Source organism: Mytilus trossulus, chromosome 9, assembly GCF_036588685.1.
Source record: "Mytilus trossulus isolate FHL-02 chromosome 9, PNRI_Mtr1.1.1.hap1, whole genome shotgun sequence".
Classification (NCBI taxonomy): domain Eukaryota; kingdom Metazoa; phylum Mollusca; class Bivalvia; order Mytilida; family Mytilidae; genus Mytilus; species Mytilus trossulus.
The window spans coordinates 24,357,076-24,383,910 of NC_086381.1; the positions used below are offsets into that span (position 1 = coordinate 24,357,076).

Genomic DNA, 26,835 nt, shown 5'->3' on the forward strand with positions numbered 1-26,835 from the left:
AGGGGCATTATGTTTTCTGGTCTGTGCCTCCGTTCGTCCGTCTGCGCGTCCGTGCGTCCGTTCGCTTCAGGTTAAAGTTTTTGGTCAAAGTAGTTTTTAAAGAAGTTGAAGTCCAATCAACTTGAAACTTAGTACACATGTTTCCTATGATATGATCTTTCTAATTTTATTTCAAAATTAAAGTTTTGACCCCAATTTCACGGTCTACAGAACATAGAAAATGATAGTGCGAGTAGGGCATCCGTGTACTATGGACACATTCTTGTTTGTACATGCGTTAAATCAATAAAGCAGGATAACATTAAGGTTGTATCACTAAAGAAACAATGACAGCTCATAAACGCAAATAAGGAGAAGACCCAACTTGGTTCTTCTGAAGCCATTTGCGTCTGTCTAATAAAGGAAACAACACAAACATAACCCAAAACACACATCAGGGTAAAAGACTCGATATATCAAATTACCATCAGAACAGAAAGAGTGAAAAACTGCTGCAAACCATCAACCCATCCAAAGCTTCTGGCCCACTCAATATACCAAATAGAGTACTGGTGACCTTCTGCTGTTGTTTTTTCTATGGTCGGGTTGTTGTCTCTTTGATACATTCCCCATTTCCATTCTCAATTTTACTGAAACAATGCGCCGAACATCTGGCACACCGATACTAACATCAATATTGCAGCTATACCTAGACAGTGGTACTCTACTAGAGGACTTGAGAAATGCTAACATCTCTAGGATCTTTAAGAAAGGAGGCAGACATGCGGCTGAAAACTATAGGCCAGTCTCGTTAACATCAGTACAATGTAAGCTACTTGAGCACCTTATATGCGGACATATGCTTGCTTAAACACCATGAAATGCATAATGTATTGACTTCTTTAAAACATGGCTTTAGATCTGGATATTCTAGGGGATACCTAATTTACATCCCAATCATACGACAAGGGAAACCGAGTAGACCGTCAATGCGATCCTGGATTTATCGAAGACTTCGACACTGTACCTCATGATGGACTCCTGCACAAAATAAATCAACATGAAATATCCACAAATGGCTAACTTAATTCCTAACTGAAAGAAAAATGCGAGTCCAACTAGAAAATGTAGAAGGAGAACACTCAACTAATGCCTCAGTTGAATCCGGAGTCCCCAAGGAACAGATCCAGGATCCATCCTTTTTTTGTCACATAAATGATCTTCCAGATGCATTAAACTCGTCAGACCGAGTATTTGCAGGCGACTGCTTGTGGTACAGGGACATAAAAAAAACAAAAAACCAAAATGAACATAACAAACTACAAGAAGATCTCAAATCACTAGAAAAATAGACCAACGACTGGGGTATGCGCTTTAACGCTAAAAATGCTTTATATATGCTAAAAAAAGGGGGAGGCTCTGCTAAGCCTATAAGCAAATTAAATAACCACGTGCTAGAACAAGTGCCATTCAACAAACAAAGCCAGTTCCATGAACGCTAGGCTTCCTGATAAACAGACAACACTGCCCTAAGGAATGCCGTAAAACAGCATATATAGCACTAATAAGATCCGTTATACAGTATGGATCAATTATCTAAGACCAATTTACGCAAAATAGACATAGATAAATTAGAATACATACAAAAGGGAGGGGTTCGATTCATCGCTAAAGACTACAAATCAAGAGAGAAAGGATGTATGACAAAAATTGCAACAACAATGATTGAATTTATTTTCAACGTGTTTAATGGGAAGATACCAGTGCTCCCTCTCATGGACGACCTTATTAAATTTCACAGACTCATTGGAAACGACACTAAGGGCTACAACCTTTAACAACTTTATCACCAAGAACATGCGCACTGTAGTAGAGTGGTCTAGATGAGTCGATAGTGTGCGTCCCTATAACTGACGGGAGCCTTTAAACTGCACTCCTCAGGAAGCGCAACTAACTTGTGCGCAGACCAACCGTCACACAATCATGCCGAAAGGAATCTGTGACATATCCATCCACACACAGAATTTCATTTTGGGAATACAAATACAGATACTTTGACAAGATGTAATTTTTGCTTTTAAAGAAGACAGCAATTATTTAATACAGTGGTTTTCTTCAAATAAAATACAGGCCAATCTTTAGTGTTTTAGTTCTTCTAGCCACGGCTGTTTGCTGTTGCTAATTTTACGTAGCTGTGTGTCCATCCAAGGGTGGCTGTATCTCTCTTTGGTCTCTTTAGTTGGTACGTATGTGGTCATTACATTATAATAATAATAATAATAATAATAATAATAATAATAATAATGATAATAATAATAATAATAATAATAATAATAATAATAATAATAATAATAATAATAATAATAATAATAATAATAATAATAATAATAATAATAATAATAATAATAATAATAATAATAATAATAATAATAATAATAATAATAATAATAATAATAATAATAATAATAATAATAATAATAATAAATTCTTTATTTAAAGAGGGTAACTCAATTAGAAATAGTCTAATTTTCATTGAGGCCCTCAAACAAAATACCTGCATACAGTTAACATTGATACATTAAATTACAATATATATTACTAGTATATACAACAATACAATCATTGAAATATACAAAGGGTAATAAATGACAATATTTGATTTAGTTTTGTTAAAGAAAAACAAATTATTTGACTTGCATATAATTTTCAAGAAAATTATTATAACTATGTTTCTTGAATAATTCCACATTAGGACATTTTTTTTATTTCGAGTGGTAAATTATTCCATACTTTGGTTGCAGAGTAATGAAAAGATTTTTTATATAAATTTGTATTTGGTCTTGGAACGAAAAGATCATTATTAGAGACAGATCGTAAGTTGTGGCGTTGCACATCATCAATATTTAGAATTGCTAAGTAATCAGGTGTAAGCCCATTTGCAATTTTATACATTAAAATTGATTGTTGGTATTTTATTTTTTTGGTAAAAGATAGCCATTTTAAAGAAGAAAACATGAAATTAGATGGAATAGAAATATCGCATTCAAGTATAATTCTTGCTACTCTTTTTTGAAGTTTTATGATTTTATCTGAATCTTTTTGTAATAAATTTCCCCAAACTGAACTACAATAGTCTATATATGGTAGAATATATGCATTATAAAATAGTTGCCTTGTGTGTATTGGCAAATATACTTTAATTTTATATAAAAGTGATACTTTAGATGAGATTATTTTACATACACGATCAACATGATCTTCCCAGCTTAAATTTTCATCAATGTCAATTCCAAGTAATTTAAAAGCCGAATGGACATCTCAATACATGTTTCGTTGACGGTAATGCATAATTCTGATAGTTGTTTAAGTTTTGGTTTTGAACCCAACATTCATGATGATGTTCTTGAAATAATTCCACATTGTGTTGATATCACTTAAGTTAGTGATTTAAAATTCAGTGAAATTATCAGTAAGGCTTTTCTTGATTCCCTCTCCATATTGGCTTTTTTCCCAGAGGTTGATGGTTCTAAACTGGTTGTTTTTTTTGGTCTTGTTACTTTAGCTGCTAGCGTGGCCCAATAGTACGATGATGTCGTGGTCACTGTTTCCGGATTGGAGGAAGTTAATCAACGGTGAGTTTTTTTTATCTTTAAAATTTCATATTTTGGTCTTTTGTGGATAGTTGTCTCATTGGCAATCATACCACATCTTCTTTTTATATAAGGAACATGTATTTGTAGTTGTAAATCATTAATAATTTCTGAGACTAGTATTACACAGTACAGTGTTTAGTGTCAAGTGGTCTCATATATTAAATTTCAACGGATTTAAGAATATTAACGACCATTCTCCAGATTGTATTCGCTAACACGTTTACACGTAGTGGAGCACAGTGGTTCGACTGTCGATGCATCCGCGTATAAAAATAATTCTGTGCAAAAAATGTTTCAGTTCAATAATAAGGTAAATTACTATACTTTTTCTGATTTTTTATATACAAATGGTTCATAATATGACATCTTTTTTAACTATATATGCCATATTTAAATTTAAAAAAAACTTTAGCACATTCTCCGCAAAACGGAAGAGGTCAGTGATCGTTATGTGCCCGTGATGTGTTGCTCTGTGTAATTTTCTTGTTTTTAAGGAAAAAAATAATTAAAACAGAGTAAAATATTTCTGTTGATTCCGATATATTCTATGATGACAACTCCAGAGCTAGAATTAATTCAAGTGCAGCTGAAGTCGGCTATTCAAAATCATCAGGTAAAAACAACCAATGGTTTTCAAATGCAACTTTCTTATTTTCATATCGCAAAACAAAGTTGTGTATTAAATTTTGCATCGAGTAAACATTTATTGCTGTTAATTTTATTGTATATTATTTGAATATCTTTGAATATGAATTTATTTATTAATTGTTTCGTTGGTTTTATTTGTGTATTTTCCCAAAAATAACCAATATTTCTGTGTCGTTTCGTATGAGTGGTTATGAATGCGCACGTCACATTACACTATCATGGATAGTAAAAACAGATTTACAATAAAATTAATAATTAAAATATGATTTACTAGTATTTTGTACTTTTTATAATTTCAGATCCTGGTTTCTAAAATAAAGGCTGATCTACAGGTGAGGAAATTAACGTATTTTTACTGAATCATTGTTGTACATTTTATATGCTTGGGTATTTATTGATTTTTGTTGGACAAAGTTTCATTTTCCAGTTACACTTATACAAGTGATAATTTATGTATTTCTTTACAGAATGTGGAGCTAAAAACACAACTTCGTGATTTACAGAAACAGATTACAGTTTTAAGTGAAAAACAGGTAATTTAATTTGAATTTTAAAAAAAAGTAAATTTTAATTATATTTTTGTATCAGAAAAAGATATTTATTTTTGAAAATCTATGCAAAGTCACATTGTAGAGTGTTACCCTAACTAAATATAATTTGCAGTTTATTTATTAACATCTTTTTTAACATAACTACGATAATCAGTCAGTTGCTGATCCTTAGCTCTTATTTTCTTATGACTTTTTTGACAATATGTGCACTAAAAAATTATAAGATCCTTAGAGCTTAAGGTCGGCAAATTGCCTAAAAATATGTTAAGGACCTAAGAGCTGTGGTCCCACAGCAAGATTAATCAGTTTTATGTTTATAAAGAGGCGTAAGAAATCAAAGGAATAGTTAAAACTATATATAGAAGGGTAAAAGTACCTGGTACTGCCCTCTAAAAAATGGACTGTTTATTATGAAAAGTTAATTTCTCCATATTAGGAGTGTGAAAAAGCCAAGAAGTTGAAATAATATTTGCCTAATGAGGCTTATGACATATGAACTCTTACATCAAATCCACTTTAAAAGAAAGTAAAGGCATACAAAAATACTGTAAAATTGAAATGTTGCATCAATAAAAAAAAAAGAAGCATAATTTTTTATAGAAATTAATTATTTAAATTTCTTTGCAGAGGATTATAGTTCAGAGTTTGCGTAAAGATATTATAACAAAGAAATCACCAGTGTCAACCCAAATGAATATTCAGGTAAATATCAGTTAAATTTTACCCTTGTCATGTAATCATTTATATATTATTATTTCCATTTGCATTAAATTTATTCATTTATACATTGGTTACAATGAATTTCATTGATTTCCAAGTGAAATAAAAACCGATAATTTCACATGTGAAATAAACATGATTATTTCACTCCTCTGACGTCATACAACAATAGAAATTGGTATAGTTTGAATAGCTTCAGTGAGCTTCACCTTTGATGGGGTCCAGTCGAAGGATATCTTTTTCTACATCTGATGTTTTAACAACTACTCAGGTTAAAATTTGAATTTAAACTATTCCAAGAAATGATAAAAAGAGATTTTTAGTTATAACAATTTTGAAATAATTTACTCTACATTTGTGCAATGTAATTTGCAATATAACTAAATTCCTAGTGTGTGTTAAGAATAGCTCATCAATTTACTGAAAAGATTTTCCTATGTGAAGCATTAGGCATAAGAATAATATGTTTACCTCTTTTCCGCTACTTTTTCAAATCTGCTAGATATATGACAAATTTGGCAATGAAGGGATCAGACATGCTTTGAAGATTAAACCGATTTTAATTTTGACTCAATAACTAAATCACTGTTGATATCAAATGTATATATTTTCTTGCAGCCTACTTGCCTACCACTTGGAGCCACAAGTATTGCCATTACAACAGTGCCACCAGCGGCACACGCTATGACTCAACCTGCTCATTTATTACTCCAGCCTGTTGTCAATCAACTCATTCCAACTGTATTTGCTGCTCAGTCTATTGGTCAACCAATCTCACCTCAAATATGTGCTATGCCCCAGTTTGTCCAATCTATTGGTCAGTTGGTGACATCATTACCACAACCAGCTCATATAAATCAACAAATCTTGCCACAGCCAACGAACATACAAACAACTCCTGTTATTCCTATCCAGCCAGCCAGGATATTACCAGCACCTCTCCCTGTCTCTCTGATTCAAACAGCTGTTACTAATGTGGTTAGCTCAGTTATAAAGACAGATAAATCTCAGCCATCTTCACCTTTACGAGTACCTCAGTATCCTAAGTCAAGGTCAACTTCACAGGTAAAATATCTTGTATTATTATAAAATTTGCATATACTGGTATTTATAAATAGTCATCTGTATTAACATATATATGCATAAAAATATCTTACAATTTAAAAATTAAAGGTATATGAAATTATGGAGATGTGGTCGCATTGCCAATGAGCGACCATCTACTAGAAATAAAAAGAGAAAGTTTTAAACCTCCACAGGTGTCCATACAGTCTTCAAGTTCAACAATGAGAAAAACCCATACTTTAAATTTAAAATAATGAATACTTGTAGAAATTTCTATATAGAACATGTAGAATAAGATGTACATGTAAAGTGACAACTTGTATGCAACATTTCCATAAATCCATGTAAATTGATATTGTTTCAGGGTAGTTCTAAGTCATCCTACTCTACATCAATACAAAGGCAACCTTCATCTGATGATCTTGGTGATAGAACTGTTGATAAAAAACCAACTCCAGAAGAAAAAGAGGTATGTTTGTCAAGATATTCGTTTACATTGTAGTATAACCACGAATCAAGACTACTGTAGATATGGAGGTTTAATTCTTAGAACAGGAATAACTTGCATGTACATGTAGCAAGAATTAAAAACTTTGAAGTTTTTAGTGTAGCTAGTAGTAAATTGACTTTTTTGCAAGCATTTATTGTTAGATCTGTTGACAAATAAACAATAAATCTTGGGGTGTCAGAATTAAATATATTTTTTTTTGGCAATTCAGGATTTACACTTATCAGGACACAGGAATTAATGATTATATTTTTTAGATCCTGGATTTAGTGTTTTATCAGGAATTAGGGATGACAACCCTTCTTTCACCTAACAATTGTATCATATATGACATGTATGGCATTGTTTAATACCTTTTTGTGGCTTACAAATAAGATGACTTAAGTCAAATCTTACTGATTAGATTAATACTTTTTATATCTTGTCATTTATTTTGGTGACATAGAGGAATAAAAAAAATCTAAATTGACAGTTATTAATTTTCTTTTGTTTTGAATTGCAAGAGTATTGCACATTATTAGGAGCAATGCATATATCTTTGCTTGGCAATAGAGTAAACATAAAAAGTCCTGCAAATGCAAAATTAGATGTACCCAACATTTTGAATATGTTTTTATGCCCCACCTACGATAGTAGAGGGGCATTATGTTTTCTGGTCTGTGCGTCCGTCCATCCGTCTGTCCCGCTTCAGGTTAAAGTTTTTGGTCAAGGTAGTTTTTGATGAAGTTGAAGTCCAACGACTTCAAACTTAGTACACATGTTCCCTATGATATGATCTTTCTAATTTTAATGCCAAATTAGAGTTTTTACCCTAATGTCACGGTCCACTGCACATAGAAAATAATATTGCGAGTGGGGCATTCGTGTACTGGGGACACATTCTTGTTTTTATAAAGATTTAAAAATAATATATACTCATATTTGCTTTTCACAATATATTTTCAGAAACTGAATTTTATGAGTGCTCTAGAACTTATTACAAGGGAAGCATTAAATGGCAAGTATAATTTAACTACATGTTATAGCTTATTCTGATGCTGTAAATCAATATTTTTATGGAAAACTGCAAAATTATTGTGAAGGAAATTCACAATAAATAATGCAAGTTTTCATTGTTGCTTATCTAATACTGTCACATTTGTTGCTGTGTGGTTTAAGAAGTTACTAGCCAGTCAACACTAAGGTTGTGAGTTCGAACCCCGCTTGTGTGGGTGCATTCGACTACAATCTTGATTGACTAGGATTGTCAGTTTTCCTATCAAAGGTTCTCTTGGCACTCCGGCTTCCTCCACCCATAAAAACTGGTCACCATGAAATAGCTTAAATGCCGTGCTAAAAAGTGTGCTTTTTAAAACACCAAAAAACAAATCAAATCACATCACTTTTTTTGCAGTGAAAACATCGCAATAATTTCTGAATTTACAGTATTTTTTAAAAATTTACATCACCTGAGATTTTTTCAAAAATTAATTAACTACAGGTCTGATTTATATTAAATAAAAACCATATGATGTAGAAATGTTTAGATTTTTTAATGTTTATTTAATGCCTTAATTAATAGATAATTTTTTGAGTGGTAACTAACTTTTGTTCGATAAGTGTATGTCAGATACAGTATTTTAATTTCCAATGCAATTCTAATATATAACATCTATAAAACTATCATGAAAGTAAAATATCATCCTGACAAACTGTTGTCTTTTATTTGAAATTTCGGATTTTGTTTGGAAAGCAAAAGAGTTGTTTTGTTTTATTTTTATAACTTTGAGATGTGAGAAAAGGTTGTAATTTATTGATTTACACTATTTTTTAGAATTGAAGAATAAAAGATATGATAGAAGAAGAAGGACTACTGCTAACCCACTGTATAATTTTGAACCAGATATAGTAAGTAACCAAGGGGATAAAAATCACAAGCCTATTTGGGAGGATGCATAATATAAAAAAAACCTTGATAAAACCAAACTGGATTAAAACAACCCTTAACATCTTTATCGTTTTTTTAAGGAATGTCCTTAACCACCCATTTCTAAATAACAATAAACATTTAGTGGCAGACAACATTGTTTTAATGATTGTATTTTTTTCCATCTTTCTTTTGTATAGATTATACCAATTAACAAAAAAAAAATGTGACATAAAAAAATAAATAGATAAGAGTTATTTCCCTTTGTCCATTACCACCAAAAAATTCAAATCTAAGCAGTGTGGTAACTTTTAATCAGAGACCTTCAATTGTCTAGTTATTTTTTTTTACAGAATTTAGATGTTTATTGTTACATAAATAAATTATTGTAAAATTTCATTTTCTGTGATCAAAATCATTGCAAATCTGTTTGACTTTTTTTTTTAAGTTTAATTGGGTTTGCATTTTGTTTAGGAATGCTTTATTTCTTACAGAAATTTAATGATTGGTTGATTTCATATTTGTTGCTTTTCAAACTCTATGGTTTTTGATATGTGTTTGTGTTATCTTGACATAATATTGGACTAAATGTATACCAACTTAAAACCAGTTTTAAAAATTAACATTGAAATTGTTGCATTATTTCTTACTGCCTTTGTGTTTAGAAATAAGTGTGTATAAAGCCTGTATTAGAAACTCATGCAATAATTGACATGTTTTATTTTACAGAGAAAGAGACCAAATAGTTTAACATTAAATTCACTTCCTGGTGGTAAAAGGTCCAGAGGTATGTATCAGTTTATATATTGTACAATACCGTGTTTAATTATAGGATATAAATTTACTGTGATGAACCATTATTTATCTTATTTTGTTTTTCACTAATTTTGTGGATATCAGAAATCCGAAAGATTGGAATTGTACACTCCCTTTTTGGATAAATGCTTTAGTCTCTTATAACTTTTTATATCTAGATGTATTTCATTTATGAAAATACAGACCTGCCAACTTTTGAAAATCTCCATGGGGGATTTAGCGCGCGACAAGAACTTTAAGAGTTACAATTTTAGCGACTTTTCTGTGAGCATTGTTTTTTACTCCTAAAATAGTCTAAGTTCTCTCCTTTTTTCTTTTAGTATACTAATGATGAGCTTGTAGGCCTTGGTTTCTTTTATTTGCATGATTTTTGTACTATTAAATTATAAAATTGACAAAATAAATGAGAAAATGGCATTAAAAATAAAGGATTCTAAGTAGAGACCCCACCCCCACCCCCACCCCCCATTTCCCCCCTCCAAAGACCTTCTCATCTATGAACCTTGACTCAAAACACCTAAAACTACATGTCCTAAAGTATGAAGGATGAAGACAGATTTTTATTTAGTCAGGCTTACTCATGGTATTATCAGTATCAATGAGAAAATGGATAAAATTTGAGTTATCTTTCTTTGTATTCAGAGGTGCTCTTACCAACGGAGGCTTATACAGTAACACAGTAGAAGTGTATACAAAATGGCGTCTATTTTAACCTTTTCTCTGCCATAGGGCCTATCCGGCCTATTCAAAAACACTACCGTTGAGTGCCACGCTGAGGCCCAAAGGCCAACGGAATTTTGACGTTACGTAATAATAAGCATTACGTCATAGTGCCAGAGTGCTTGATTTGGAAAATGGGCGGCGTGAACGCCGTGGATTCGGGTTTTGCCTGTCAGAAGAAGATGAAGAACCAGAGTTTAACGTTACCCAACGGGGAACAATTAGAAAGCCAGATAAAACTGGATTTTTACAAATGTTAATTATGTTCATCATCAAAACTACTTTATCCGTACTAAAAGAAATAATCTAACTAAAAAAGAAGATTTTTCTTCTTTGAAGTCATAAAAAAGAATTCTAAAAAGAATTTCTCAGTTTATTCAACTTGAGCGTGGTTGTCGGTGTTTCTGTTTCCATGTACTATATGTTCACTGAATGAATTTGAATTTATATAAAAAGTGTCATTTATAGCTAAACAAAACAAACGTATAAAAGGACAAACTAGCACACACAATTTCGAAGCACACACATGCATATGTTCTGATAACGTTTACAGGGTACATGTTTCTGGAGAAAAGTAAAAACATTAGATGACTCAATTATCTGCAAATATTCTTCAAACAATTCTATTTCTTTCTTATCAAAAGTAAAATCCAACATAATGTGCCTTCAAAATATATATTTAGTATTTTAAATGTGTTAAATATTTGAAACCAATAGCAAAAAAATTAATACTGTACATTCATAAGACAGAAAAAACGATACAAAAATGGAAAAAAAAATAAAAAGAGTTAAGGAGTCAACAAACACTGCCGCCCATAAATTGTATGGCTTGATCCCTACTACACAAATATACGGTGGCAGAATGCGGCCATGAAAGAAAAAAGAAATATGTTGTTCCCTCAATATACTATGCTGTTCCCTCAAGATTCTATGTCGTTCCCACGAGATAGTTATCTCGTTTCCTCAAGATACTATGTCGTTCCCACAAGATAGTTATCTCGTTCCCACAAGATGCTATGTCGTTCCCTCAAGATACTATGTCGGTCCCTCAAGATGTTATGTCGTTCCCACAAGATAGTTATCTCGTTCCCACAAGATGCTATGTCGTTCCCTCAACATACTATGTCGTCCCCTCAAGATGTAATGTTGTTTCCTCAAGATAGTTATCTCGTTCCCACAAGATGCTACGTCGTTCCTACAAGATAGTTATTGCGTTCCCTCAAGATGATATGTCGTTCCCTCAAGAATTCATGGCGTTCCCTCAAGATAGTTATCTCGTTCCCTCAACATAGCAATAGAATTATATTCATATGAGGAACAACATGTATCTTGAGGTAACATCATATTTTTTTTCTTTCATGGCCGCATTCTGCCATCGTACAAATCACGACTGCTTGTGGATGACATGAGGAGAAAATCGGACACGGAAAGGGCTTGAATTTTTCGAGTTAGGATGACATGAGAACAAAAAATGCGGAAGATATAAAGGGTAACACAAAACCGGTCCTCCTGAAAAAACGCCTGAGACCGCCCGGGAAGAGAAAAAGAGCCCGGAGAAAATAAATAGCGCCCAGGAAAGAAAATATAGGGCCCGGGAGAAGAAAAAAAGATATTAAATAACAATATGTTTTTTCCTGAATAAAAAAAAAATACAAATCATTGCTTGTGTTATCTAAAGTGTGAAGAAAGTGTTGTTGCACTTTTACATTTTAGATTTTAAAATTGTATATAAGTAAGTAAGACGTAAATATAAACAAGAGGAAAACAAAAAATCATGAATTGATATTGTCCTCGATCAAAACGTATATTTTGTTATTTAAAAAAATCAGTGCCCGAGTTCTAATATTCGCAACTGCATGGTGACAACTCTATAAAACCAAACCTGTTCCAACCGCGGCTTCTCATCGATGATTCAATGTTTTTTTGTTTTATACCAAACACCTGCTTTTAAAATTCATAGTATAATTGTTTTATTTGCTGCTGCTGATATGCATGTGCGTGTCACTTTTATCGTTCTTAAATAATGTGTAACTCTTTTAATTTTATAAAATTACTGGTAACGATACAGTAACATGTACTGCACAATAAATAAGTACGTCTGAACCAGTGACAACACTACGACAAATTTTATCGGATCATTAGCTGAAAACACATTCTGTATATATAATTCGTCTGAATATCAACCAAACAATGTAAGATCTGTAAATTTGCGGAATTCTATATTCTGTTCAATAGGGGAATGGCAAAGTAACGTCGTGATTACATTGTGCATCAAATTCTAAATTTAAAAGTTTCTCTATATATAACATGTACATTTGAAAGGATTCAAACAGTAAGCACAAATTCGTGTACTCCTGTAAATATCATGTAAAACGGAAAATGTATTGACATAAAAGATAGTTTCAAAGAGCTGCATCTGATAAAAATCGACCGAATGCAAGTGCGTGTATATATGTGCATGTATATAAGACTCAATTTAAGACTTTGTTTGATTTTGGAACATTCAAATACGAAAAAGAAGATGAATTTTGGACTGTTAGTAGGGTTCTTATAACAACTCAATTTTCAAACACTTACAGACCCTCTGTAGATTAACAGATGTATTGATATACATTTGCATAAGATCGATTTCTATTCGACGTAGCTCAATTTTGATACATTTATATACTTCTTTCTGAAGAATATTAAATTCGCTCTTTCCCACTAACTATAATATTTCTTGCATCCTTTTTTTTATATATATTTTCTGCTCTAATAGGTATATCAACTTTGCATATTTCTTAAACATCCATTAGATTGACCATTTTCCTTTATTATCAAACAAAAATCGAACTGACAAACGTCGACCGTCGAAACAGAATTGCGTCCATGACGTTATGCATTGTTACGCTTCCTTTGTGACGTTTTCCGTTGAAATTTGAAATCAAGGGCCTTTCTCTTGGCACTCAACGGTAGTTTACCCCAAAAAACCGTGGCACTCTAAGGGTTAAATCAACAGACACACGATGTCTGGTTTCAAAAATAAAACAGATTTCTAGATAAACGATGTTTTCTTGAGAGTTCATTACAGTTCTCATCTTTCAATTTATTATGATTTTGCTGTGGAACTACGGCAAATGTTGCAAATTGTGCTTGTATGATAAATTGTCATTGATCAAAATTGAAAGGCTGTTTAACTAAATTTGTGTATACAAATTAATTTTGAGGACTGTTACGACCCATTAGGTAATCTGATTACATACAACCACTAATTATGACACCTGTTGTGACTGTTGATTGGTGTAGGGTCATTAACTGGTCATAATATGTCCCCAGGTAACTGAAAATGTTTGATTTTTTAAAATTGATCAGAAAAACTTCAAAATCGGTTATAAACAATAATTTTTCAGGTATATGTGTTGAAAATCAGGATTTTGACTAATTTTACAATCCCGATATCGGGTTTCGGGTTGAGGGGTAAAAATCGGGATGATACCGCAAAAATCGGGATAGTTGGCAGGTCTGAAAATAATTATAGATTATCATTGATCGATGACCAATGATAATCTTTTTATCGCTATTTTACTTATGAAGAAGTTGTCAATTTCATGTCAATTTCATTAGTTACGCCAGGTGCCTGCTTAGTTTCTAGCGATACTTTTCCATCTCAATCAAGTAGCATGATAGGAAAAATTATCACAAGAAAAGACATAGGAAAAATGCACAAAATAGCGATAATAACAATTATATTCATTGTAAGAAACCAATATTAAGTATAACAGATGTTTTTTTCTTTACTTGTAGGAAGACCACCTAAACAAAGTCGTACCTCACCTTGTAATAGTCATCCCAGTACACCAGATAGTAACGATAGTTGGACTGGCATTAAAAATGGTGTCTTTAAAAATGGGGCTTCTGAGGTAAGTTATTACATAGTGATCTTTTTAATAAATTATGCTATTATTTGGAAAAGAAAATGCTTGGTCACTTACTCAGTCAAAAATTAATGTCATCGAAATAACATGAGTGATAGAGAGAAAACTGACATGAAGAGGTTTCTAAACACAAACGTTCCGCTGAAGCTTCTAGAGAGAAAACTGACGTGAAGAGGTTTGTAAACACAAAAGTTCCGCTGAAGCTTCTAGAGAGAAAACTTACATGAAGAGGTTTGTAAACACAAAAGTTCCGCTGAAGCTTCTAGAGAGAAAACTGACATGAAGAGGTTTGTAAACACAAAAGTTCCACTGGAGCTTCTAGAGAGAAAACTGACATGAAGAGGTTTGTAAACACAAAAGTTCCGCTGGAGCTTCTAGAGAGAAAACTGACATGAAGAGGTTTGTAAACACAAAAGTTCCGCTGAAGCTTCTAGAGAGAAAACTGACATGAAGAGGTTTCTAAACACAAAAGTTCCACTGGAGCTTCTAGAGAGAAATCTGACATGAAGAGGTTTCTAAACACAAAAGTTCCAATGGAGCTTCTAGAGAGAAATCTGACATGAAGAGGTTTCTAAACACAAAAGTTCCACTGGAGCTTCTAGAGAGAAAACTGACATGAAGAGGTTTCTAAACACAAAAGTTCCACTGGAGCTTCTAGAGAGAAAACTGACATGAAGAGGTTTCTAAACACAAAAGTTCCACTGGAGCTTCTAGAGAGAAAACTGACATGAAGAGGTTTCTAAACACAAAAGTTCCACTGGAGCTTCTAGAGAGAAAACTGACATGGAGAGGTTTCTAAACACAAAAGTTCCACTGGAGCTTCTAGAGAGAAAACTGACATGAAGAGGTTTCTAAACACAAAAGTTCCACTGGAGCTTCTAGAGAGAAAACTGACATGAAGAGGTTTCTAAACACAAACGTTCCGCTGGAGCTTCTAGAGAGAAAACTGACATGAAGAGGTTTGTAAACACAAAAGTTCCGCTGAAGCTTCTAGAGAGAAAACTGACATGAAGAGGTTTGTAAACACAAAAGTTCCGCTGAAGCTTCTAGAGAGAAAACTGACATGACGAAGTTTGTAAACACAAAAGTTCTGCTGAAGCTTCTAGAGAGAAAACTGACATGAAGAGGTTTGTAAACACAAAAGTTCCACTGAAGCTTCTAGAGAGGAAACTGACATGAAGAGGTTTGTAAACACAAAAGTTCCGCTGAAGCTTCTAGAGAGAAAACTGACATGAAGAGGTTTCTAAACACAAAAGTTCCGCTGAAGCTTCTAGAGAGAAAACTGACATGAAGAGGTTTCTAAACACAAAAGTTCCGCTGAAGCTTCTAGAGAGAAAACTGACATGACGAAGTTTGTAAACACAAAAGTTCCGCTGGAGCTTCTAGAGAGAAAACTGACATGAAGAGGTTTCTAAACACAAAAGTTCCGCTGAAGCTTCTAGAGAGAAAACTGACATGAAGAGGTTTCTAAACACAAAAGTTCCGCTGGAGCTTCTAGAGAGAAAACTGACATGAAGAGGTTTGTAAACACAAAAGTTCCGCTGAAGCTTCTAGAGAGAAAACTGACATGAAGAGGTTTCTAAACACAAAAGTTCCGCTGAAGCTTCTAGAGAGAAAACTGACATGAAGAGGTTTCTAAACACAAAAGTTCCACTGGAGCTTCTAGAGAGAAAACTGACATGAAGAGGTTTCTAAACACAAAAGTTCCACTGGAGCTTCTAGAGAGGAAACTGACATGAAGAGGTTTCTAAACACAAAAGTTCCGCTGAAGCTTCTAGAGAGAAAACTGACATGAAGAGGTTTGTAAACACAAAAGTTCCGCTGAAGCTTCTAGAGAGAAAACTGACATGAAGAGGTTTCTAAACACAAAAGTTCCGCTGGAGCTTCTAGAGAGAAAACTGACATGAAGAGGTTTCTAAACACAAAAGTTCCGCTGGAGCTTCTAGAGAGAAAACTGACATGAAGAGGTTTGTAAACACAAAAGTTCCACTGGAGCTTCTAGAGAGAAAACTGACATGAAGAGGTTTGTAAACACAAAAGTTCAGCTGGAGCTTCTAGAGAGAAAACTGACATGAAGAGGTTTCTAAACACAAAAGTTCCACTGGAGCTTCTAGAGAGAAAACTGACATGACGAAGTTTGTAAACACAAAAGTTCCACTGGAGCTTCTTGTCAGATGATGTTATATTAATTGTGTGTATCAGCTAGAAAAATTAAAACAACTGAAAAGTAGATAATGTGAAAACACTCAATTTACTGTTTAATTGCCATAATGTCTTAAGATACTAACACTTTTCTCCATAACAAGAATTGAAAATCAACTTTTCTTATCTTTCAGTTCCAAGAAGTCAGAGACTTGTCTTGTTCCAAATGTGGCATGGTGGATAACCTCATTCCATGTGACACTTGTCATAGAGCTTACCATATTCATTGTGTAGAACCATCATTACCCAGCATTCCAGAGGGAAGATGGAGTTGTCCTAAATGTCATGTAAGATACAGGTTCAAATACCTATTCATTTACAAATGATTTAGATAAACATAATTGCTATCCCATCTTATTTTCAAACTTAATTATTTTAACTCTTTTTATGCCCCACCTACAATAGTAAAGGGGCATTATGTTTTCTGGTCTGTGTGTCCGTTCGTCTGTCTGATTGTTCGTTCGTCCGTCCGTCTGTCCGTTCGTCCGTCCGTCCGTCTGTCCCGCTTCAGGTTAAATTTTTGGTCAAGGCAGTTTTTGATGAAGTTGAAGTCCGATCAACTTGAAACTTAGTATAAAATTGAGAATGGAAATGGGGAATGTGTCAAAGAGACAACAACCCGACCAAAATAAAAAACAACAGCAGAAGGTCACCAACAGGTCTTCAATGTAGCGAGAAATTCCATGTTCCCTTTGATAAGATCATTCTTATTTAAATGCAAAATTAGAGAATTTATTCCAATTTCACGGTCCACTAAACATAGAAAATGATAGTGCGAGTGGGGCATCCGTGTACTGTGGACACATTCTTGTTTATGTATAAATAATCTTTCTAGTTTTATTTTATACAAGACAATAAGTTTGCAAACAAGTTTACTGAAAGATGTCATGAGCTGAAAGAGTTTCTAAATCATGACTGATACATCAATGATGGTTTAGTTTGTACTGCTTGACGATGTAAAATTCCGTTCTTTTGTTTTCTGAAATTTGTTTGATGGCAATTGTATGTGTAATAAATTATTTGATTCAAATAAATACATGTAGCAAAATTAAATACATAAATATAACCATCGTCCTGAACATGCATGAAATAATTGCCACTGGACAGTAAGCAACCAACAATCAAATAAAAATATAAGCAAATATAAATTACAAGACAGATTTCATATCTATAGTTATTATTACAGGCCAATGGAAAATCTGGTACCTGGTCTGCTGAAACTCTGGCTATGGTACATAACTTTATTGCCAACAAAACTGGTAAGTAGGCAATAAAATATTCAGTTGCTAGAAAAACTGAAATAACAATATACAGGACAAATGTATTATTTTGGTTTGTTGAATAAATAACAATTTTGTCATCAAAACTAGGATGAAGCAATTTGATGTGAAGAAAATCTTCTCATCACATATTTGTTATGAATACCTTAGGTTTTGCATATGCAATAACCTCAAAATTGCCGGGGCAAAAAAAGAGTTATTGATATTATGCCCTGTTCTGAATGACGTTAACGACACGTTCGTGATAAATTGTTTAAGATTTTACCTTGTTTATTTTTATACAAAATTGCTACAACATTGATTATTAGTGAGCTTTTTATATAATACAATTGCATGTGATATATATACAAAATAAATCAACAATTTAGTATAAAACAGACAATAGGAAAACAAAAATTAGAATTTTACACTCTTTGTGATATATGTTTGATATGAGAAAGTTACAATACCATTTATATCTAAATAACAACTTCTTAACTGCTGAAATTCATCAAAGGACAGTTTTTATTGAAGTTTATATATTGTAGCTAAAGAGGAAGAGAAACGAAAACTTCAAAGGAGAAGTTCTGATTTACTGGCTGAGAAAATGATGATAGAAAATAAAACTAAATCACTCAATGAAACTCTTATGGTGAGTAACAGATATATCTCTAAAGTGTGTATTTTAAGTTGTCTTGCCTTTTATTTGTAAATAACAATATTTAAAGATTTTATTAACCGGATTTTTGTGACAAAAATGTTGGTTATTGATTTGGGGATGTATGGGGGCGGTCGTGCGGGCGGCAACCAAATGTTGTCCGTGCATTTACTCATGAACCGTTCAACCAAAGCTTTTAAAATTTTAATATGTTGTTACTGACAACAAAATGAAGGTTAATTTCAATAATGACGATTTTGACTTTTACCACTCAGAAGTTATGGTTCTTGAAAGATTGAAAAATGGCATTTCCAGTCGTGTCTGTGCATTTACGCTTGAACTGTTTAACCAAAACTTCCCAAATTTTAATATGTTGTTACTGATGACAAAATGGAGGTCAAGTTCAATAATGTCGATTTTGACTTTTACTGTTCAAGAGTTATGGTTCTTGAAAGATAGAAAAATGGCGTTTCCATTCATGTTGTTGCATTTACTCATGAACCATTCAACCTAAGCTTTTCAAATTTCATTATGTTGATACTGATGACAAAATTGAGGTCAAATTTGATATTGACAAGTCAATTTTCACTTTCACTGTTCATCAGTTATGGTTTTTGTGATATTGGCAGGAGACAAATAAATGTTAATAAATCTGGTTTGCTGTCGTTGTGACAGCCTCTTGTAGCTAATGCATTTGCTTTTGCTGAAGCAACAAAGAGTATGAGTTTCTTAATTACTAAAATTGTGTGCATCTACACATACACTATCTGCACTATAAGAAGGTCATGTACAACTTTGACCATTTACACTTTTGTTGTTCAGGAGTTGAAGGTCCATCATGGATTAGAAAATGGCATATTTGACTTTCATTTGGTTGGTTCCATGTGATAACTTGAGACCACTTGATAAAACCTTTTTAAAAATTTTGATATGTTGATTTCATGACAAAATGATGGTAGAGATTGGTGTGAGCAAGTATGTTTCAAAGGGTTCTGTTTTGCATTTTATTTAAATTGTTTTCCTTTATTAAACTTTTTTATTTCTTTTTTTTTCAGCAACAACGACAAAGAAAAGAAGAATTGTTAGAAAGACACAGATTAACCCAACAGTCTGTAGAGACAATGAAGAATTTCATCAAAGTTATACAAGCTTCTTAACCATTGTCTTGCATGTCAATATAAAATCGTACTGATACAGTAATCTAAAAAGATTCAAATATGATAATATGGTCCATGTGTTTATTGTGCATATTTAAGACATGTGATTATTCATAGAATGAAAGGCAACAATCTTCTAAGTACATTAAAAAGAAGTTCATATGAAGAGAAAACATGAAAATAGATTTGTTATTATTTATATTTCCACTAAATATTTGGTTTAAAAAACCTAAATTGTATACAGTAGGATATATTTTTGGAGAATAACATTGTTTGATACAGTATAATATTGAAAGAAAACAATTACAAATCATGAAATATTTTTTGAACAGTTTGATTTTGCGCTATTCAAATAAATACATAGTACTTTACTTATTTTAATTGGTGAAAGTTTTGGATAAAATCATTGTCTTTATACTCAGGCCTATGAATGGAGAGTTGTCTCATAGGCACTCATTGACACTCACACCACATCTTATTATATCTAACTATATGCATTTTTATGGTGATGAATGCAATCAAATCTGGATTACTCATGCCTTGTCAATAACAGTGCTAATAAGAATCAGTTTTGGTGGGGAAAAGAGTGCTTTATTTAAAAGCATTTTTAACAATTGTTTTAAGAATCTGAAGTTTAAAAAGTTCTTAAAAAGTAGTCTACTTTTAAATTGAAGTTAACATGAATTGGTCTATTATGAAATTTTAAAAAAAATTGTTACTGTTATGGCGAAAATATAATTCATGAGAATATTAAGTGAAAATGTTCATATATATAAAAATGATTTACATGCATGTAAAAATAAACTGTGCTACGTTGTATAATTTACTTATTATTTGTTGTTTAAGTTTGATATATAAGTATTTGTGATGTGTACATGTTGGCCGTCATTTGATTATAATGTAGAATCTGTATAAAAACAAACTGTGATTTTCAAAATCTTGGCAATTAGACATTTGAATTACATCGTGTTTGTTCTAGGATTTCCTTAATTTTTTTTCAAGAGATTTATGTGAGTGTGCAATTGTGTATGTGTATGTGTGTGAAAGCATAATTAATTGATAATTGAAGACTTCATTTGTGTTCTTCTTTACATATATTTTTCTATTTATAATTCAATGTACACAGTGATCTAGATCATAATTGCATTTTATCTTTTCCCATTTAAAGATCCTAAAGTCAGTTTTTCATCTGACAGCAAGATTAAGGTTTTATTAGAAATTGTCTAATATGATGATGCCTAGCTTCTTTATACTTAGCTTCTGTAATGTAGGGGTACCTCCTTTATTAATTTGTTACATAAAGGCTGATCCCTGTTGAAATATTATCAAGATCAGTATTTTCAAATATTTTAACTTTTCTATAGAAAAGTTTTTTTAAAATACATAACATGTGTGTAATTTTGTACTGTATTACCGGGTACCCCATCTAGTTGTAATGGACTTATATCAAATCTATATTTAAAAAAAACCTGTTTTACTAGGTGTTGTGTTCTATGATGTCAAACTCTACTACAAGGTGCTATTCTGTATGATTTGTACATAATTTAAAATTTGTAATTTATTATTTATAAGATAGGTTGTAATTTGAAGGAGTTATCAGCTAAATATATTCCTACCATATCACATTTTATATTTCAGTTCAATTTCTTTTATATGATTTAATTCAGAATTTAATTCAACCATTGTAAAACATTTCCTTTGATCTTACTGATGCATAGTAGAGTGATATGAAAAATTATCACTAGAAACTAAGGGTGCAAGTGCCGTTGTCAATGTAAGAAACAAAGGTAAAGTATTGATAAATAGATTATCGTTTGTCATCTCAACATTCTCACTTTTGCTGTACCTGCTGGTGTGAGAATATCAATCTCGTTGAGAGGACAAACAATAATCTATAAATATCATAACTAAGTTAAATATTTTCATTTTAAGTATATAAATAAAGAAGAGTTTGTTAAATTCAGTCAGTTTGTAAGGAAATATATTTCATGAACTAGTTGGCATTGACATTGTTAAAGATTATATTTGCATTTTCTGGTAAATTCAATAATAAAAAAAATAATCATCACTTAACTTTATACCATGATGAATATTGGAGGGAACATTGATTGAGCAATTTCCCTTGAAAAACAGTATGTTATGTGAGTTTAGATGAATGAACTATTTAACACAATATGATTGTTCATGCTATTTATATGATATTTTTTTCTTCATGATATTTTTCATGCAATGAATTTATACTTTTAAATAGTGCAGTCCTTTTCATGTGTTCAGTAGTATGTTTGTTGATGTGTATGGTTTGAAAGGGAATTAATACAATATGTGTGTCATGTCACATTGTTTTGAAATGAATGAAAATATATGTTTTTCTTAATTAGTGTTTTTTTCTTATTTTTGCTAGAAGTCACAGAAAATATGACATAGGGTTAGTGCTCTGGTGGCGGCCATGCAAACAAACTTCCAAAAAGTTTGATATAGCAGAAGGTAGAAGCACTGGTTTCCATTTGGAATTCCTATTTTAAAACCAAACATTCTTTATTTTTTCATGTGACAAATATATTTGCCAACAAAACTTGATGTCAATCTCAGAGAAAGTTGAATTCATCCCCTCCTGCAGTTATAACTAGCCTTCCAATTCAAGAGTTTTCAGTTGAGGTGTGTTTAACGCAAATATTAATTGAACAGGATTGTGGTTTTTCTGCCGAAGGTCAGTAGTTCTGGGTATTATGACTTCTTCCCTGAAAAAAAACTGTCATGATAAAGCGAGGGTCACTGCAAGTGGCATTTAACAACACCAAACATACAAACAATACTAGTACATGATTTAAGAACCTTAAGATTGTGTATACATGTTAAAATTGAGAATGGAAATGGGGATAGTGTCAAAGAGACAGACACCCGACCATAGAGCAGACAACTACCAAAGGCCACCATGTTCATATTTTTCAGGAACCACAACTGACAGCACCTGTAGAATACTTTCAAAGTAAACTTGAAATTGATTTGTGATTGTTGATAATATAGATTTATATAACATGGAAAGAGATTTCATTCAACATTTGACAAACCCACAAAGAAAACCTTTGTTTAAAAAGACACTTTTGTACATTGGATATTCAGCAGGACATTGAAAGGAAGAACCAGTTCTGCATTTTTGGTTATCTGTTGATATTTGAATTCATATAAAAACAAAATTGTATGTTTTGAAGCCTTAGTTTACAGATTGTCATCTTCAACAGAGAAGCCTGCATATTGAGTATGTGTATACCATGTACAATGAGATAACTTAATTTAAAAGACTGATCCATGCATATCATTATACCTTACATATCTATAATACTAAAATAACGTGGTCCAATTTGTCAGCCGTCATTGGGTAAAAAGGACAAATCAAAGAATTCAACTTTGTATATAGCTTATATAGGACAATGGTGTAGATTAAAAATTACACCACTCCAGACCCTTTTGTTTTCCACATAATTAATATTGCCAATAATTAACAAGTTCCGGGTTGAATCCGATACCGATACCAATAGTATATTCACCTGTTACCTATTACCTTATCTGTATGTTCCGCATCTGACAGGTGCACCACCAAACGGTGTATTTAGGATTTTGCTACATACACGGGTCATAATCACAGGGTTGACACTACTAAATTCAATCATTGTCAAATTGTTCCCTATTGTACTATTTTAATCAGTAAGACTTTCTAAGATAACATCTATACGAATACTAAAAATCTGGACTTAAAATATGGCGTATAGGTACAGTTTTCAATTTGTTAGTGGGCATGATGTAAAACAGCAAATCAAATAATTCAGCTTTATAATCGGCATGACTCTATCAGATGACAATACTAATACTAAAATAAGGCTTAAGCATAGTTATAAACCTTAATTTAGTCACGGACCCGTGATATAACAGGTGTGTTCTAGTATTACAAACAATTCTATTGGATAACAACTTATATAGAATACTGACAACGGAATGATTTGGTTAATTTTCTTTTAATTATAAGGGAGGATGAATAACCCTTAAAAGTTACACCAGCTGTGAATAACCCTATTATTCACCAGCAAATAACCTTTTTAGTTCACCTGGCCCAAAGGGCCAAGTGAGCTTTCTCATCAAAATGGTCAATTAACCCCTTAAGGATCGACTTATTGCCCTTTATAGTCAATTTCTAACCATTTTTTGAAAATCTTAGTTATCTTTTACAAAAATCTTCTCCTCTGAAACTACTGGGCCAAATTTAACCAAACTTGGTTACAATCATCATTAGGGTATCTAGTTTAAAAAATGTGTCCGGTGACCCAGCCAACCAACCAAGATGGCCGCCATGGCTAAAAATAGAACATAGGGGGGAAAAGGCAGTTTTTGGCTTACTAGTATATCTCAAAAACCAAAGCATTTACAGCAAATCTGACATGGATAAAATTATTTATCAGGTCAAGATCTATCTGCCCTGAAATTTTCAGATGAATTAGACAACCTGTTGTTAGGTTGCTGCCCCTGAATTGGTAATTTTACGGAAATTTTGCAGTTTTTGGTTATTATCTTGAATATTGTTATAGATAGAGATAAACTATAAATGGCAATAATGTACAGCAAAGTAAGACCTAAAAATAAGTCAACATGACCAAAATGGTCAATTGACCCCCTAAGGAGTTATTGCTCTTTATAGTCAATTTTTAACAATTTTCATAAAATTTGTAAATTTTTACTAACTTTTTCCACTGTAACTACTTGGCCAAGTTTATTATAGATAGAGATAATTGTAAGCAGCAAGAATGTTCAGTTAAGTAAGATCTACAAACACATCACCATCACCAAAACACAATTTTTTCATGAATCCATCTGTGTCCTTTGTTTAATATTCACATAGACCAAGGTGAGAGACATTGGCTCTTTAGAGCCTCTAGTTAAGTGTCTAGATTTGCACTCGAGTTACCTCCCATGAAAATGATGTCACAGACGTAAATAAGATGGCAGCGTTCACGTTACACTGACAGCCCATCGAGAGATTAGGAAATAAGGCTTTGGAAATGAATAGAGTGCCAGCAGCCGATGTTATCTCCTATAAACGGTCCTTTTTCAGGGCCATTACAATTTTACAAAAAGATTCTACCTTTGTTGTACATCCTAATAGAAATTCTTGAACACAAACATGACAAATGTATTTTTCAAACGTCAGCTTGTGTTTGTTATGTAAAAAATATAGTGTTTAAAAAGCCCTTCCAATGTTAATTCGGTATAATAAAACTATTGTGGCCCCTTAGAATCGATGATTATCCAAAATTGTCAACCCTTACAAGTTATTTCACTTTGGGTGGCGCCCTCAATGAAATCACCTTCTCGTGTTGACAATTTTGGATCTTCACCTTTTCAAGGGCCATAATTGTATATTGTAATCACTGGATTTTTACAAAAAAGGTCACAATGAGTTCATTGTTTACTGGAAGCAAACTATTAAAGAAAAGTATATTTCTTCTAAATTTTGACAAATTATAGATTTTTTTGAGAAAAAAGTATATGTATATAAGTCTTATAATATAAACTAGTCATTTAGTTATAAAAAAAACATGTATCTTTTTAGCTCACCTGGCCCGAAGGGCCAAGTGAGCTTTTCTCATCACTTGGCGTCCAGCGTCCGTCGTCGTCCGTTGTCGTCCGTCGTCGTCCTGCGTTAACTTTTACAAAAATCTTCTCCTCTGAAACTACTAGGCCAAATTTAACCAAACTTGGCCACAATCATCATTGGGGTATCTAGTTTAAAAATTGTGTCCGGTGACCCCGCCAACTAACCAAGATGGCCGCCATGGCTATAAATAGAACATAGGGGTAAAATGCAGTTTTTGGCTTATTACTCAAAAACCAAAGCATTTAGGGCAAATCTGACAAATTCCGTTGTTAGGTTCACAGGCACTTGTCTCAGAAAAAAAATTTCCTATATACCTTATTATAACACAAGGTACTTAACTTGCATTTTAGAAAAATGTTAGGTGGTGACGAAGTTCCGTTATATGCCGCTTTATAGGCTGTCAACCCCACTAAAGCTTGTTATATCGTAAATCTAAATTGATTTATCTATACAATGGTGTATAGCATGCCTACATTTGTTGTTGGAATCATCTGTAGCAATCCTACCAAAGTATGTCAATCGTAATAATTTTGCAAACCGCTGAAGAATTGGCAATAAACGGCCGCAGTAAATGATTTATTATAAAAATCGTTTTAAAAAAAACTGTTAGTTTTCGTATGATTAGAACTTATCATACAGTTAGTAAAATTGTATGATATACCGTGAAAAAAATCTAACAAGTGTTGTTTGTGGTATGTCTAATAAGTTACAAATTTTCCCATGACGTCAATGTCTTTCAGACTCTCTCTTGACTTTACGTATGAAATGAGACAAGATCAGATAACTCCGAGATTCTTTTAGACTTTCCCATAGAATTGACCAATCGGAAACCGAGATATACAAGGAGCATGACGCGTTTATTGCCAATTCTTCAGCGGTTTGCAAAATTATAACGATTGACATACTTTGGTAGGATAGCTACGGATGATACCGACAATAAATGTAGGCATGTTATACACCATTGTAAAGATAAATCAATTTAGATTTACGATAAAACAAGCTTTAGTGGGATTAACAGCCTATAAAGCGGTATATAACGGAATTTCGTCACCACCCAACATTTTTCTAAAATGCAAGTTAAGTACCTTGTGTTATAATAAGGTATATAGGAAAAAAAATTCTGAGACAAGTGCCTGTGGTTAGGTTGCTGCCCCTGAATTGGTAATTTTAAGGAAATTTTGTTGTTTTTGGTTATTATCTTGAATTTTATTTTAGATAGAGATAAACTGTAAAAAGCAATAATGTTCAGCAAAGTAAGATCTACAAATAAGTCAACATGACCAAAATGATCAGTTGACCCCTTTAGGAGTTATTGCCCTGTATAGTCAATTTTTAACCATTTTTCGTAAATCTTAGTAATCTTTTAGAAAAATCTTCTCCTCTGAAACTGCTGGGCCAAATTATTTGAAACTTGGCCACAATCATCATTGGGGTA

General features: G+C 32.5%; 2 protein-coding genes across 3 annotated transcripts in view; both read left to right on the forward strand.

Moving 5' to 3' along the window:
- LOC134685355 (RAD51-associated protein 1-like) overlaps window positions 1-26,835 on the forward strand; it is a 205,371-nt gene that overhangs the window by 139,171 nt on the left and 39,365 nt on the right. The gene's annotated exons all lie outside the window — the stretch shown is intronic.
- On the forward strand, window positions 4,039-22,123 carry LOC134685351 (PHD finger protein 21A-like). Its single transcript, XM_063545042.1, has 14 exons — window positions 4,039-4,245; window positions 4,580-4,612; window positions 4,748-4,813; window positions 5,459-5,533; window positions 6,170-6,616; window positions 6,981-7,085; window positions 8,070-8,121; window positions 8,938-9,011; window positions 9,760-9,817; window positions 14,350-14,465; window positions 16,817-16,969; window positions 17,869-17,941; window positions 18,490-18,593; window positions 19,655-22,123. The coding sequence occupies exons 1-14, from the start codon at window positions 4,180-4,182 to the stop codon at window positions 19,754-19,756; spliced, it is 1,524 nt and encodes a 507-aa protein (XP_063401112.1). The 5' UTR covers window positions 4,039-4,179; the 3' UTR covers window positions 19,757-22,123.

What these genes read in the sequence shown, in the direction of transcription:
- LOC134685351 (XM_063545042.1), top strand. Translation starts at nt 4,180, where the DNA reads ATGATGACAACTCCAGAGCTAGAATTAATTCAAGTGCAGCTGAAGTCG. An exon ending in ATAATTTTGAACCAGATATA is followed by an intron (nt 9,012 to 9,759) that starts GTAAGTAACCAA and finishes TTTATTTTACAG; the next exon opens with AGAAAGAGACCAAATAGTTT. An exon ending in TTAAAAATGGGGCTTCTGAG is followed by an intron (nt 14,466 to 16,816) that starts GTAAGTTATTAC and finishes CTTATCTTTCAG; the next exon opens with TTCCAAGAAGTCAGAGACTT.